The sequence below is a fragment of the Trichechus manatus genome, unplaced genomic scaffold (assembly GCF_000243295.1).
Source record: "Trichechus manatus latirostris isolate Lorelei unplaced genomic scaffold, TriManLat1.0 scaffold00010, whole genome shotgun sequence".
Taxonomy (NCBI): domain Eukaryota; kingdom Metazoa; phylum Chordata; class Mammalia; order Sirenia; family Trichechidae; genus Trichechus; species Trichechus manatus.
Genome location: NW_004443946.1, coordinates 25,489,907 through 25,506,003, shown reverse-complemented (window position 1 = coordinate 25,506,003; position 16,097 = coordinate 25,489,907). Strand labels below are relative to the sequence as shown.

Below are 16,097 nucleotides of genomic sequence, written 5' to 3'. Positions count from 1 at the left end.
TGAGCTCTTAACCACTGTACTCCAGGGCTCCTTCTAGCATAGTGGTTCTCAAAATTTAGTGAGCATCAGAATCACCAGGAAGGTGTGTTAAAACACAGATTGCTGGCCTCCACCCCCCCGCCCCCCACCCCAAGATTCTGAGTCAGTAGGCCTGGGTGGAGCTAAAGAATTTGCATCTTTAACAAGTTTCCAGATGATGTTGATGGTGCGCGTCTAGGGACTACTCTTTGGGAATCTCTGCTCTATCTAGCAAAAGGATTTGCTTTAAAAATTACTCTCTATGAGTGTTGAGGAAGCATATAGGGAAAGCTTTTTACTTTGGTTTTGTAGACTTTAAGAACTATTAGTGTTAGATTAATGTGGATGGATGGATCATATTCTATAAGATTACCTCCTCCCCAGGGGCCTAGCTACGGAAAATAGTGCCTAGGGCAATTAGTTTTAAATTGCTGAATGATCTCTCACAGCTGGCCATGGAAACGATGATGGCCAATAGAAACTGCTCATTGGCGCACTGCCAGCACGCACTCTACGCCCAGGGCACGGGGAGTCCTACCCTGCCCCCGAGTTAGGCCTCTCTCCTCCCCCATCTCCTGGTTTTCCCACAGTGTTTCTGTGTTTGTTCATCAGCCATTCAACAAATATGTTTTGAGGGTGTAATATGTACGTGGCAACATATGCTCTGGAGTTGTTGGTGATATCAAGATGAAACAGACATGAACCATCCTTAAGAGAGATCTTCCCGTGCAGTCATAGCTATAATTCAAGGAGTCCAAAGAGGAACTGGATAATCTGATGGGTAGTGAAGTCTCCACCAGTGGAGTTGTCCCAGACAGGCTTCTAGAGTATTAACAAACCAGTTGCCGTCAAGTCAGTTCCAACTTATGTTGACCCCATGTGTGTCAGAGTAGAACTGTGCTCCATAGGGTTTTTAATGGCTGATTTTTTGGAAGTAGATTGCCAGGCCTTTCTTCTAAGGCTGCTCTACGTGGACTCGAACCTTTCAGTTAGCAGCCGAGGGTGTTAACCATTCGCACCACCCAGGGTGTCCCTGTAGAGTATTAGTAGGAATAAAATAATTTGTGGTAGGTTGTTAGACCAAATGTGATTAAGGAAGACTGACAACTGCCATAACAAAAAAGCACAAATGAAAGGCTGTGGAGATTATAGTGGGGAGATGTGCAGAGGCAGCTGAAGCCTCCTCTTGTAGATACTGATATTATTATCATTATTTTGAATATTCTTCACCAACAGAATGCTTGGTGGCTAAATGGATTTATATCCAATTACCCCATAATTTGCTGTTTATTGACCTCAGATAATTTAAAAGGTTAAATAGAAAAAGCCACAAGAAGTCCCAGAGTGCACCTCAGGGACCTCTTTAGGTCCCACTTCCAGAGTCAAATGGAATTGTGATGTATAGCACCATTTTACTTTTCTGCAATATTTACAACAAAGAGCAAGAGGGAAAATGTAAGTAGCCAATTTCAGGGCTTGAATTTATAGTTGCTAGGTCATCAACTTGAATTTCAGACTTTCATCTTACCTTATTAAGGAAGTCTAACTGATTGGCAGGTTCCATAGTATAAGGCAAGGGTCAAAGTCTCTCTTTCAGGAAGATCCAGCACTTATGATGTGGCAGACCAAGCTAAGCCTCTCCCCCATCATCACTATTTATCGAGCACCTATTAAGTGTAGCGCAAATGGTTTGCACTTGATTACTAACTTAAAAGTTCGCGGTCTCAACACACCCAGTGATGCCACAGAAGAAAGGCCTAGCAATCTGCTTGTGTAAAGATTACAGCCAAGGAAACCCTGCGGAACAGTACTACTTTGACACACATGGGATTGCCGTGACTCGGAATTGACTCGATGGCAATGGTTTTGGTTTTCTGATTTTATTATGTGCTGGACACTGAATGAAGTGCTTTAGAAATACTATTTATAATCCTTTAAACCATTGTCCAAGGTGAGTAATATTATCCTTACTTTCCTGAAAGAAAAAAGGCACAGAGAGATTAAGCGTCTTGTTCATCTTCACACAGCAGAACTCCTCGATTCATTTTTGGAAGTCAACATAACCATAAAACCAAACCCTGATAAAAACTGTCCAAAAATTCTACATCTATCTCAAGTGTGAGTATACACACAAAACGCATTATGAGCAAATAGAATGCAGTAGTATATCAAATGGATGATATACTTTGACCAAATGGAGTATATTCTAGGAATGCACAAATGGTTCCATAATAGGAAATAGTAGGAACTTAACATACTTCACCATATCAACAAACTAAAGGAGAGTCATATATTCACAGATACTGAAAGGGCAGTTGATAAGATTCTCCTATAATAAAAAAAATCTAAAACAGGAATAGAAAGATTTACTTAAATCTGATAGACTAAAAATTAATCACATACATTACACTAAATAGTGAAACACTAAATCCAACTTTGTAGCAATGGGAGATGCTTGCTTTTGCCATTTTAAAATATTCTTTTGGTGATTCTTAAAAGTAGATTAAGGAGATAAAATAGTTGGTATAAATATGGGAAAGAAGAGATGACATTATCTCTTTTACCAGTGATTGTATACCTAAAAAGCCCAAGAGAATCTCATAAGAAACGCTACCAGAAGTAATAAGGGAGTTGGGTACAATGACGGGCCAATGGCTCTTCTCCCTACTATCAGGGTCACCTAGCCAGTGAGCAGCGGCACCGGCACCCAGCATTTGAACCAGGTCTGATGCAGAGGTCTGCTGCTCGTTCTACCTTGTGAAGCTTTTATAAACCAATCACGTCGGCACCAATGGGAGAGTCTCTTAGTGCTTGCAACCTCAGGTGCTTCCGCAGAGCCGGTGGGGTTTGCTCTGCTGGGGAGCGGGGAGACAAGATTAGAGGACTGACATGGGATTTTGACTGTGAAGAGCCTCAAGGCTTTTGCTACCAGCTGAGATACTGGGCTATGTGTGGGTGGAGGTTGGGAGTGGTCGTCTGGGCTTCCCCATTTAGCCAGACTTCTTCTTCCCAGGCACGGAGCAGCCAACCAACTGAACTGCCTCTTTCATCTTCCTGTCTCCAAGAAGGCATAGTTATGTTGTTTGTTGCCTTTGTCTCAAGCTGTCCGTTTAAGGCGTAGTGCTTGTGAGGACCCATGTTTAGAGGATTTCTGGGTATCAGAGGCCTGCCTGGGGCATCAAGGGTACAATCTTCTGGGTTGTTACATCTACCAGGGTTGCCTTGGCTTTGTGATACCTCAAAAATATTATCCCTGTAAAACTTTACTACTTAATAGAGAGTCAGCCACAGGGTGGTAGAAGAAGCAGTGTATGGGAATCTCGGAGACCTGGTTTTTCGTGGCACTAACTAGCTGTGTGTTCCCAGGCAAATCCCTTAGCCTTGCCGGGCCTCACTTGCCTCATCTATGCCATGGGGTGTTGTTGGGTTGGATAGACTCCCAGTGCCCTTTGACTTCAGCGTTATAATAATCATCACCGTTACCTTATGCGTGGCACTGTTCTAAAAGCTTTGCATAGATTAACTTGTGACAACAACCCTATGAGGTAAGTACTATTATTATTCCCATTTTACCTCTGAAGAAACTGAGGCGTGGAGATGCTGACTTGCCCAGGGTCTCACAGCTAGGAAATGGTGGAGCATTTGCACAGCTCTTAGACTCTATCCTGTTATGTTTTTTTCTTTACGGGGCCCATGTTGTTATAGTGGTGTTATCCTGTGGGTAGAGGGAAGGGGTGTTGGGGTCGGAGATACTTCTGAAGAGTAAATTCAGCTCTAGGGTGGATGGATGGGGTCACTGCCTGGGACGATGACAGCAGTGGCTGTAGAGGTTGCTGATATTTGCTGTTTCCCTTTCTTTCCTCTTTCCCTGTCTAGTCTGTGGCAAGCGCTACAAGAACCGGCCGGGACTCAGCTACCACTACGCTCACACTCACCTGGCCAGCGAGGAAGGGGATGAAGCCCAAGATCAGGAGACGCGGTCCCCACCTAACCACAGAAACGAGAACCACAGACGTGAGTTCCCAGTTGTTAGGTTGGGAGAGTGATGGGGGGGCAGGGGCCAGGGCTAGGGAGCATTCTTTTTCTTCACCTCTGGCATCTTCTGGTGACAACTGTTGATTGACCTCAATGTCCTGTGGTGAGCTGACTTTTTCACCTCAGCCAGTCAGCTGCCCCTGTGGCTCAGTTGGGCAGGGGTCACACACTCCGTTCCGCTCCCAGTGGAAGGAAGGTGAGTGTTAAGGCAGAAGGGAAAAGTCCTTACCTGGCCATTGCCAATTTCCAGATCCACTGCTCTTTTCCATCAGATCCAGAAGACCTGTTCACAGCTGCTAAACTGTGCTGAGCCATCGCCTTTGGGTGTGTCAATTCGGACAGACATTCCAAATGTCTGCTTGGCCACCAAGAGCTTTAGGAGAATATTCTTGATCTATTGCCTGGCTTGGTTATAGGTGCCAGAGTTTTGGTACAGGGCTCTTCTGCCTTGGAAATATTGGCCTGAGCCTTCATGCTCTTTGCTTGTGCACTAGATTGGCAAACGTGATCTGGGTGGACTTGTCATTTGGGATGTTGGGCACTGAAGACCCAAAATGATCCTGAAGATTTGTGTTTGCATTTCTACTCTTTCCTTCCTCACCTTCCAGTTATGAACTAGGGAGTCAAAAAGGGGCTTAGTATTTACTACGTGGCTTTCCTCTATAACATTTCTTATCATCTCTGGGTCTACATAAACCTCAAAATGGGATGGGATAATGCAATCTTGGAGGGCTTGCTTCAAGATGTGGGTCATTCTAAGATCATTTGGTGAAGAATATTTGTGGACGCACCGTGTGTTTTGTATTTTGTTTACAACATTTGGCAGTAGGTGCGCTTAAAGCAAACAATTCAATGTAATTAAAGGGATTAGGCCTTTTAAAATATTCAGACTCTAGGATGTGAGTGTGACACGCATTTCAGTCAATCCATGACAGTTGGTCACCTTTACCAAATATTTGTAATAATTCACACATCTGTGGCCAAGACCTTTTTTTGGATTTGTGTGTCTTTCCCCGACCCCTACCCCACATCCCTCTTATAACATGGCCTTTAATTTTTACTCACTTGTAGGGTTTAAGTCTTTAGCGTGATAAACCCTTATGCTCTTATCTACTCTTGTCATCTGGACAGCATCTCAAAAGCTGGACAGGAGGTGTCTGACAGAGCTTTGCCCACCTCCTTCCTGAGCTCCTGCGTAGCTGCAACACTGAAGTCCCTGTCTTCTCTCTGGGGAGAGGTTTCCTCGGTCTAGTCACCCTCACCTTCCAGGAAGGAAAGTAGATTGACCTTTCCTGGAGCAGCTGGCATTTGTCTTTCCCTGTCTCCCTTCTGCCTTCTCTGCCTGCAGAAAGTACAGTAAGAAGTGACCAAGTCACCACTGTTGTCCCTGCCACAAGGAGGCTGAGAATATTCTCCTTTGATTTGGGTTGCTATCTGGAAAGTATTTAGTAGAGATTGTTGCTCTCTCTAAAGCACGTATTACCTGTTACTCATTGCTGTCAAGTCGATTCCCAGGTGCTACAGAGTAAACTGCTCCATAGGGGTTTCTTGGCTGTAATCTTTTACAGAAGCATATCACCAGGCCCTTTTCTGTGACGCTGCCAGTTGGGTTTGAACCACCAACCTTTAGGTTAGCAGCCAATCGCAAACCACTTGTGCCACCCAGAGACTTTAAAGTATGTATTAGTTTGATTTCTCACTTCCCCCAGTACTGGCTTATCCTTACTATATCCCTTCTCCAATGCCAGCCATTTTGTTCTGTGAGGTGCTTCACTCACATGATAGGGTTTGCAATCTTCTCTTTTGTCTGTGTCTCGCGTCCCCCGGTTCTCCTATAATCTTGCTGCAGTGAGGGTATGTGTGTGTGTTTATGGAGATGACAACAGCAGAGGAAGGTTCCTCGTGGTGTCTCAGGAACAGTTACTGCAGACCCTACATGGAAGGAGGCAATCTCCTCCTTAGCTATTCCTGTGGTTCCCTTTAGGTTGGCTGTTGACATCGAGGACACTGGCATATTTTTGGCAGTCCACCAGGATCCCCTCCTGTGCTCTCATCGGTTGGTGTCTTTCTGCCTCTTCACCTCCTCACCTTGCAGCCAGATAGCCTTGCTTAGTAGAGAAGCTGTGGTTTTCCCCTCCCAGGTGGAGATGCCTCCCTAGAAAATCTCATCCTGGTGTTGTTCTCATCTCTGTGGGTCATCAGGGAGCATGCTCATTGCAACCTGCCCCTGCTCCTTCTCCCTTCCTTGCCCTGCTGATGAGAAATGGGGTTCTTCAAGGAGGATCATCTGGTTGTCCAGGGGTTTTAAACCTGGTGGATCCAGGGCCTCCTCACACGGAGGAGGCTCCAGAGCATCTACAAACACCTTTTTAGTAACTTCTCTCCACAGCATCCCCTGAGAACTATTTGACCCCCATTTTGCTAGCAGGGAGGGTGCAGCAGAAAGACATTTAGTGTCTCCTGAAGCGCTTATCTCCCCCTTCCCAATTTCTCTGGATAAATCCGAGAGATGCTGCTCCTTCTGGATCCTCTCACCACACTCCACCGATTTGTTTGTTGCTCCGAGTGTGCTCAGTCCCTCTCACATTCCCCTGGTGAGCAGCCCCCAACTCTCTTCTCGTGGAGCGCTAATTGCCAGCATCATTAATACCCAGTCATTAGCTGCTCCCACTGTTTGGGGAGGGGGGAGCTCCCATCCATCCTGCCCCTAAATGCCACTGAGCCCGTGTGGTGAATTGAACGTGACAGCTCTGTCACATCCTAAGGTCTCAGCTTCGAGATCCTTTCTCAGCAGGGCTAACCGAGTGGGGGAGGGAAGCAGGAGTGCTTAATCCGAGAGGCTAATCTGCAGTGTCCCCAGGAGAGGGCCTGAGCTCTAGTGAAGGAGGGATGCTGACTTTCCCCCCCTCAGCAGAGTGGCAGGGTGACCTGAGCTGCTTACAAGCGAGACCTAATGCAAAATCAGCCCTGCAGACCTGACAGGGCCATGGGCACCTGGGTTTGCACCACCGGCAGCAGTAGAGACCTTTTGACTTTGGTTTTCCTGCTGTCCCTTGCTCCATTCCCCCAACTGTGTCTCCAGCGCAGCCCATTACTCATCCCTGCGCCTGCTGCTGCTGACAGGGCACTCAGGGCAAAGCCAGCACCGATGCCCACCCCCAGCCCACTCTGCCCCCATGCTGCCAGCTCAGCAATGGGCTGCGATGCCGCCTGTCCTCCTGTCCCCCTCCTAGCAGACGCTCTCCCACCTTTGTTTCTCTCCTAGTCTTTCATGTTCTCCTGATTATATGTTTCTCATCTCTCCCTTACATTTGCCCCCTTTCCTCTGTGTCCTTGCTGCTCTGCCTCAACTGCAGGCAGCCCAGGGACACTTGAAGCTCAAATACTTCCCCTTGGGAGATAGTGTTTTTTGGATGGAGTCTCTTCCAACCCAAGCCGCTGCCCTTCCCCTCCCTGTGTGATCGTGGATTCTTCTTCCTGCCTTATATATTTCCCACCACCATCATCCAGTTTCTCCAAATGGGATCATCATGTGTGTGTGTGTGCGTTTGTGTACATGCAGACACATATACACACATAGCCTTATGTATATACGAGTAACAAGAGGGAGAGCTTGGGCAGATTAGGTCTCTGAGAGAGTGGCTACTTAGAAACATCCGTTGTGACTCTTAAAATATGACCTTGGTGCACAGCCCTGATGGCGCCGGGGTAGCAGAAAGATCACTGGATTAGAATTCAAAACCCCTTTGACACAGGCTCACGCCGTCAAAATCCTTCTTGAATTTCTTTTGACCTTCTCTACGCAATGAGAATCTATGATAAATGATGTTTTCAAGTGACTTTTTTTATTGGGCAGGGGTGGAGGGTGGTGGTAGGCATCTATGAAGTCCTGGGCCTGGATGAAAAAGCTGTGTAAATAAATTCAGTCCAGTGCATTCATCTGTCCATCCATTCACCTGCCCATCCATGGGTTTAATAACCATGTATTGAATACTGTCTATATGCTGGGGCTGGGAAATAGGCATGAATAAGACTCGGTCCTTGTCCTTGAGGAGTTCAGAGTCCTGGGAGGGCAGACTGACATGTAAAACAACTATAGGAGGACATCAAGAGTGTATAATAGGGGTGGTGTCATTTTCTTGCAGTTTAGGAGGCTACAAATCTGAATTCAGAGCACCGGCTCTAGGGGAAGGTCCTTATTCCTTGGCTTCTTGGTGATCTTCATGTGGCATGGCGTCTCTGCTTCCTAGCTTGCTTGTTTAATCTCTTTTATATCTCAAAAGAGAGAGACTCAAGAAATACCCTACACTAATCCTGCCTCATTAACAAAGCAAAGACAACCCATTCCGAAACAGGATTATAACCATAGGCATAGAAGTTAGGATTTACAACAATATTTTGGGAGGACACAATTCGGTCCATATCAGGTGTGAACAGAGGTCAAAGGACAGGGCTCAAGGGCACAGTGTACTTCTATACCTTAGGCATTGGTGCTTCAAGCGTGGCATCAGCATCACCTGGGAACTTGTTGGAAATGTAAATTCTTGCGCTCCATTCCAGACTTCATCAATCAGGGACTCAGAGGCTAGGGACTAGCAATCTGTGCGTTGAAGAGCCTTCCAGCATATTCTGGTGCATGCTAAAGCTTGAGAGCCACTGTGATGGGGGATTTGCAAAGGCTTCACTGAGGAGGTGATATTCAAGTTAGCCTTGAAGAAGGAATGGGAATTTTCCAGGAGGGAGAGGGCTTTGCGGGTAGAGGGAACTATAGGTACAAAGGCTCGGAGGTATGAAGTAGCATGGTGCGCCAGGCAGTTGGTAGTAGTTGGGTCTGACGGTAGCATTGGATTCTGGGGGTGTGGAAGTGTGGTGGAAATGTAGGCGGAGGCCACAGCTGGAAATGTCTCCTATGCCAGGCTGTTTAGTCTTTATATTATAGGAAATGGGCAGCCACAGTAGCAATTGTTAGAAAGCAAGAACAAATGATTTATAAAGAAATCCACTTGGAGTATTATTAATTGGTAAATAGTATATATCTTTAATATTACAAATGAATATAACATGCTCTCTATAACATACTTGGAGCCCCTAAGAGGGAAGTGTTTTTTTTAAAACATGTGTCTTTAAAATTTATTCAAGCCTATTTCTCAGGTCCATGGACTTGAAGTTGGGCTGTTCAAGATCCCTGGAGGCCTCATATTTTGTCTAAGGGTGGCACGCTTGGCACATAGTAGGCTTTCAGTGTCTGTTGAAAGAAGAAAAGGCTCACCCCTAGTGCACCTTTGGAGGGCATGTTGTACTGTGCAGAACTGAAAGAGGAGAACTGACTTGATTAAGGGTCATGTCTGCTGATTAGATAATATGAAAATCAGTCTGACAATGTGCAAATTATCTAAAAGAAGCACATGATGTTGTTGCCACACTGATGGAGAAAGATCTAACAGATATTAGTCTTCTGACATCTCTGTCCTCTATCATATGGCCCTGGGACAACTAATACACCTTTAAAAGACAGAATGAATATCCCCTTTGAAACAAGCTTAAAAATTTTGGATCACTCTGAAAGGTGCCTGAAAAGCTATAAAGTCCACACAGCTAACCACTTATCCAGCCTTGACACAGAAAATTCAGGCTTTGTTACAGGGAGATAAAGGAAAACTCAGATACGGGGCTCTGTGTGTCTGGAAAAGCGAGCCGTTTCTGGCTTCCTGAAGAGCAAATTAGAAAACTAGCAACAGGTGTTCTTTAGGTGAATTATTTAACTAAACCGTTTATGAACTACAAAGCACAGAAGGACCCAAGGGATTGCTCTGGCCCTTGAAGATATCAAAAAAAAAAAGTTGATGTTGAGTTGACTTCAATTCATGGTGACCTCATGTGTGTCAGAGTAGAACTGTGCTCCATAGGGTTTTAAATGGCTGATTGTGGAAGTAGATCACCAGGCAGGCCTTTCTTCTGAGGCTCCTCTGGGTGGACTCGAACTTCTAACCTTTGGTTAGCAGCCAAATGAGTTAACTGTTTCCACCACCCAGGGACTCCTTTGAAAGGAAACTTAGAGTTAATTTTCCAGCCCCATGGATTATCCATACCCTTGACCCAGTGGCTAAGAAAATGGCCTTGGAATTGTCCGGCCAGTGTGTGCAGCATGACATGACCCTGCTGCCCTGCCATCTATCTCCTAGCTGTGTAAATGTGGGTTATTTACACTTCTCTGCTCCTTAGTTGCCGCATGTATAAAAAGTGGATAATAATCATACTGACCTCCTGGAGTTGTCATGAGTCTTAAATGAAACGATATGGATAAGTATTTGGCACTCTGCTTGCACATCCTGAGTGCTAATATCATTTCTGTCCTATTTGGACCAACAGAGCATTTCTATGACCACAGATGGCTAATCAGAGTCAGGGGACTCTGTCTGAGGCAACGTGATAGGATTTTTCTATCACTGTCAAGCTAACTGCCGATGGGGTATCATTGGCTCCTGAGCCTGACCTCGTCCTGGCACATCCTTTGCAAAATCTTAGGTATGGAACACTGATCCTTCTATACAGGTAAACATGAGTATTTATTGAGTACTTACTGTATGTGTGCCCAGTTGTGGGGCTAAGTGTAACTGGGCCTCCAAAAAAACATAACGTGTCTTCAGCCTTAGGAGTACTTTTGGTTTAACTGGGGAGATCAGATGGATGCAGGACACCCAGAGAAAGCTGTGGAACAGAATCTAGCCAAGTGTGGCATCCTTTTATTTACCATCCCCATCCCATCTCCCCAGGATCATCATCCACACACTTCTAGGCTTTCTATGAGCCTCTTTTACATCTCTCACATTTTTGGCCTAATTACCTAAAATGTTTAGGATTGAAGAATTCCATGTATGACAATAATAGTACTTGCTAACATTCCTGGACTGTGTCAGACACTGTGCTAAGCAGGCTACATCTATCTCATTCACTCCTCTCAACAATCCGATAAGGTAGATGTTGGATCCCCCAGAGGATACCAAGGGACACAGAGGCCAGGTAACAAGTCCACAGAGGCCAAGAGTGAATGTGAATTCACGAGTCATGTGTCACTTCTTGGGAAAGCTTATTTATTTAGCCCTTTGATTTCTTTTCTTGCCTTATCAAAAATAAAATAAAGAAATGACAGAACACGTACTAGGTGCCAGTACTTTGCACACATTATCTCATGTAATGTTCACAGCGAGGCCTTGAGGCATGTGCTCCTACCCTCGTTTTACAGATGAGGAAACTGAGGCTCAGAGAGGTTGAGTAACTTGCCCCAAGTCACGCAGCAAGATGGGAAGCTGAGATGTGAAGGTGTTTGAGTTGGGCACCAGTTACGTTAGGGCATTGGAATCCCCAAGTAATGATCCCATTCCAGGCTGGGATCTTTCTCACGATCCTACTTGTTGCCTCTGACTTTTCAAATGCATCCAAATATCAAATGCATCATATTGCACAGTGGCTTTTTGAAAAAAAAAATGACTATTAATGGAGACCTTTAGTCTTCAGAGGGGATAATGGTGGTTCAGTGGTTAAATTCTCACCTTCTATGAGAGAAACCCAGGTTTGATTCCTGACCAATGACCTCATATGCAGCTACCACCTGTCTGTCAGTGGTGGCTTGTATGTTGCTATGATGCTGAACAGATTTCAGCAGAGCTTCCAGACTAAGACAGACTAGAAAGAAAGGCCTGGCAATCTACTTCTAAAAATCAGCCAATGAAAACCCTATGGATCACAATGGTCTGAGTCTCAATGGATCATATTGAGGGTCTGCAGTATGGGAGGTGAGAATTATACCACTGAATCACCAGTGCCCCCCATGGTGAAGATAAGTTAATTCATATCAAGCACAGTATTAGCAGAAAATATGTGGAATACAATGTGATATAATATGACTCACATGTTGTGTTATAGCAATGGGTCTCAAACTTGAGTGTCCATTGGAATCAACTAGAAGGGTCCTTAAGACACAGACTGCTAGATTCCACCCCTAGAGTTTCTGAAAGTCTAGGATGGGAGTTGGAATTTGTATTTTTAACAAGTTCCCAGGTGATGCTAGTAGTGCTGGTGCTGCTGGTCCAGGGACCACACTTTGAGTACCACTGCCTTAGAGAAATCCAGCTCTAGAAGATCCATATTTTATCTATTCCTTTTAATTCTTTTTTCTTTTGGATGCACTGTGTCAGGTAACTGGCCAGAAATTAGGTTGTGCTGTTATCCTAAAAGGGTAAGGTTGGTTTTCTTTCTTTTTCTCAAGGCTCCGTACTACCTAGGGCAGTGTCTCTGTGGCTCCCAGCACGTCTTCCTGGCTTCCCTCTTGCAGATGTCTCCCCTATCTAAGCCTTCATCTGTGGGCTGTGCTACCCCCCAGCTCTGTGGTCTCTTGACTCTTCCCCGATCCCCAGGCATGCAGCCTGAGGCTCATCCTTTTCCCTTTCCTGAATTCTGCTTTTCAGTCTGAAGGATACAGAAGATGTTGGTCCATTTGTAGACTGGTTGGGTTGTGGAGGTGGTGGTGAGGAAGGGTGGGAAAGGGGCAAGGCAGGGCAAAAAAAGAAGGGGCTTGCTGAGTTCTAATCATTACAGTAATATCCAGATAACTTAAATGGATGAAGCTCTTCCAGCTGCAGTGCACCAAGATGTCCTGCAGTTCTTTAAGGGGAATTACATTAAATTCTTTAAGGGGAACATTTGCCCAAAAGCAAAGATGAGAAGGCAGAAAAGGGTAGAAAATCAGGATGAAAGGAAATGGGGAATCTAGGATGGAAATGGGGAGAAAAAAAGAAAAAGAAAAAACAAATTCTTTAAGGGGAATTACATTCAGAGCCATGTTGACATAGTTACCCTCAAAATAATGCTTCCTCCTCAACTGACTCATTTGGTACAAATAACAAGTTGGTCCACCAGGGCCTGAGCAGACCCACATGACCTTCCACTGGAAACTGAAGTATCTTATTGTGCATTCCCTAATTAGCACTGAGAAAAGTAATGGCAGGCCCAGGCTCCTCACCTAAGGTGTGTGCAGAAAGCACATTACTGATGGGACATGTGACAGTCTAGCCCCAGAACTGGTAGCATGGTGTTTAAACTCCTGGCAAATTGCAACCTTTTGGCAAACTGCAAATTGCAACTCTGACCACATACATCCATCAAGAAAGAGACATCAGTGTCAACAGGCATATGTTGACCAAAAGACAGGGCCTGTTTTCTCACTGGCTACTGTAGGGCCCTTACGGAAAGACTGAAGGTGAGGAGCATGGGACTCTCGGGCCAACTGAGTCTGGCAGTTCTTAATTCCTTCCATCCTGGTTTACCAAGAAATACCTAAGGGAGAGGATTCCTGCGGGACTGCAGACCCACTGGTTTCCTCTACCTCAGCTTTATCCTCTCCAGTGGGTTCCCCATTATCCTCCCATTATTCCCATTATGCCTTAAAGTGGTTACTCAGCTCATTGGGGGATTTTGCATCCACTCAATTCCTGGTCTTTTACTTCCCTTTGCCGGGCAGATTTATTTATTTTTTTCCCCAAAAAGCCTCTGTGAAGATTTGCCCATCCTTTCATTACGTATTTATTGTCAGCTCTGTGTCAGTCACTGAGCCAGGTGCCAGCGGAATCAGAGATGAAAGGCAGGGCTCCTGCCCTCAGGGAGCCCACGGCTAATAGGGAAAGAGGCCCGCACACAAACATAAAACAACGATGAAAGGCTGAGTTCTTCTGGGTTTGGAAAACTTCACTTTTCTGTCTCTCCTTTCACCTTATTGTAATCCGCAAATAATAAGTCTAAAAGGGACCTAAAGACGTCATCTAGAATATTCTCTTACCTCTAGACAAGCGTGCACTCAAACCTTTTCTGTGAGCAGAGGCCTCTTAAGAGAAGCGCTCTCCTCTACCCAAGCCTTTGACTGTTTAACCGCCTTCATGGTTCGCTTCTTGCGGCAGGTGCAACCATTTCAGCGCATTCTGTCTCGTGTTGTCCTTGGCAATAGGAAAGTTGGCGATACATCAGCCCCATCCATCAACTCTCTAAACCAGCCCTTGGCCTTCTTTTTTTCCTGGCGGACTAATCTCAGTGTCTGGCCTCATTCTTTAAGAGCCCCGCCCCTTTTGTCCTTATCGCAAATTCACATTGTCCTGGTGCTGGATGGCAAAATGGCAGGTGAGGAAGGGCGAGTGATCTGCTATTGAGGACTCTGATGGTCTAATGGTCATGTGACGAGTGGACGCTGGTGTCCGTTTTCCCGCCGGGCTTCCCAATTCCCCAGCCTCTCCGCGTTGAGGGAGGAAGACTTCATTTGTCTTTCTCCCGGAGTCCTGCAGTGGAGCCTGAGTTGCTGTTAGGTGGCCCACAAGAACCAGCCTGAATGGAATCCCAACATTTTTATTCCTTGAATCTGTAGGATTTATTTTTTCATCAGTTCTAGGGAAGCAATGAAAAAAGGTGTCAGACCTTGGGGATAATTTATATGAGTAAACACGTAAGAAGCAGGGCGAGCAAGCGCGTGAGAATTAAGGCCATTTATCCAGGCTTTGATGCTCGCTTTGCCCTCTGGTCCAGGCTTCTCCACAGTCTTTCTCGCGCCACTTTTAACCCTCTCCTTGCTCTGTTCCACATGGGCCCGGCATAGAGCTCTTTGCAGCTGCCTCTCTCCCCCGCCCCTCCCGCGGCCCTCATTAAAGCCCGAGTAGAAGGTAGCAGGATGTGGCGGTGGCCTCCAGCTGAGGCCTGCTCCCTGATTCTGAAGAGAAGGCACGTTGCTCTCCACCCCCAGCGGCCAGCCATCGAAGCCTCCTCCACGAGCCTGGCTGACCAGTGTGTCCTGTGTGGCCAGCCTGGGCTGCCTTTCTTTCCACGTTCCCACTATTCTCCCCTTGTCTTCACTCCGTCCTCTGAAAATGCGCTCTGCACAGCCAAGTGGCACCAGGCAAGGATGCTTTACACTTGAGAGATGAAGTAATAACAGGTGGCAAGACTGGAGGCTGCCGGAGCGCAGGATCCTGGTTGCCATGGAAACGTGTCAGACCTGTGGAGGGATGGGGACTGTCAGCTGTGGAGGGTGGTGAGGGAACCAATGAGAGGGACGAGTAGAGGCACATCTCCTGGAGGGCTCTGCTGACTGCCTTCAGACTCCCCCAAGGGCTGCAGACCCCAACCAAGCAGGCCTGGATAAAGCAGCTGCTTGGCTGGGGCTGAGGGGAAGGCTCTAGCGCAGTGCATGTTTGTGCTCAGAGGCCCTGGCAGCCGGTCTGAGCTTCTGCTCAGGATGAGTGGCCACGCTTTTGTGTGTGTGTGGTAAGCAGGAGCCCAAACTTCTGGCCTGGTTCCTATTTCCCTAGGACACTTGGGATGCAGCTCTGGTCTCAGCAGGACCCAGAAGAGGGGGTATTGCTGGTAGCCTAACTCCCTGCCACTCGTTCTTTTCATGAATGACACATCCACAGCAGAGATCAGACAAAAGAGGGAAAGACAGCCCTGTCTGGGTGGTAGCTTTATGGAAGATTTGGCCTACCTCTCCACAGACACTTGTTAACTGTCCTCTAGTCGGCCCCTGACTCATGGCAACCCCATGCACAATGGAATGAAATGCTGTACCATCCCCATGATCGGTTGTGGACCATTGTGATCCATAGGCTGATTTTTGGAAGTCGATCACCAGGTCTTTCCCTTTACTCTTAGTCTGGAAACTCACTGAAACCGTTCAGCATCATAGCAGCACACAAGCTTCCACTGACAGATGTCTGGAAGTAGATCACCAGGCCTTTCTCCCTGCTCTGTCTTAGTCTGGAAGCTCACTGAAGCCAGTTCAACATCATAACAACACACAAGCTTCAACTGACAGATAGGTGGTGACTGCACAAGAGGTACATTGGCCAGGAACCAAACCTGGGTCTCCTGCATGGAAGGCAAGAATTCTACCATTGAACTACCACTGCCCCTGATGTAACTCAATTCTGAGGCATGCACTAGTAACTTTCCAAAATAATTCTCCCTTCATTGAGAGTGGTGATGGCATTATCAGAGGCATAGCTTTTCCT

At 46.3% G+C, this 16,097-nt stretch overlaps 1 protein-coding gene across 1 annotated transcript in view; it reads left to right on the top strand.

Moving 5' to 3' along the window:
• The window catches only part of DPF3 (double PHD fingers 3), a 137,017-nt gene that overhangs the window by 112,821 nt on the left and 8,099 nt on the right, over positions 1–16,097 (top strand). Inside the window, exon 8 of the mRNA XM_023726118.1 lies at positions 3,895–4,032. Within this exon, the coding sequence (XP_023581886.1) occupies positions 3,895–4,032 (138 nt within the window). The remainder of the gene's footprint in view (positions 1–3,894; positions 4,033–16,097) is intronic.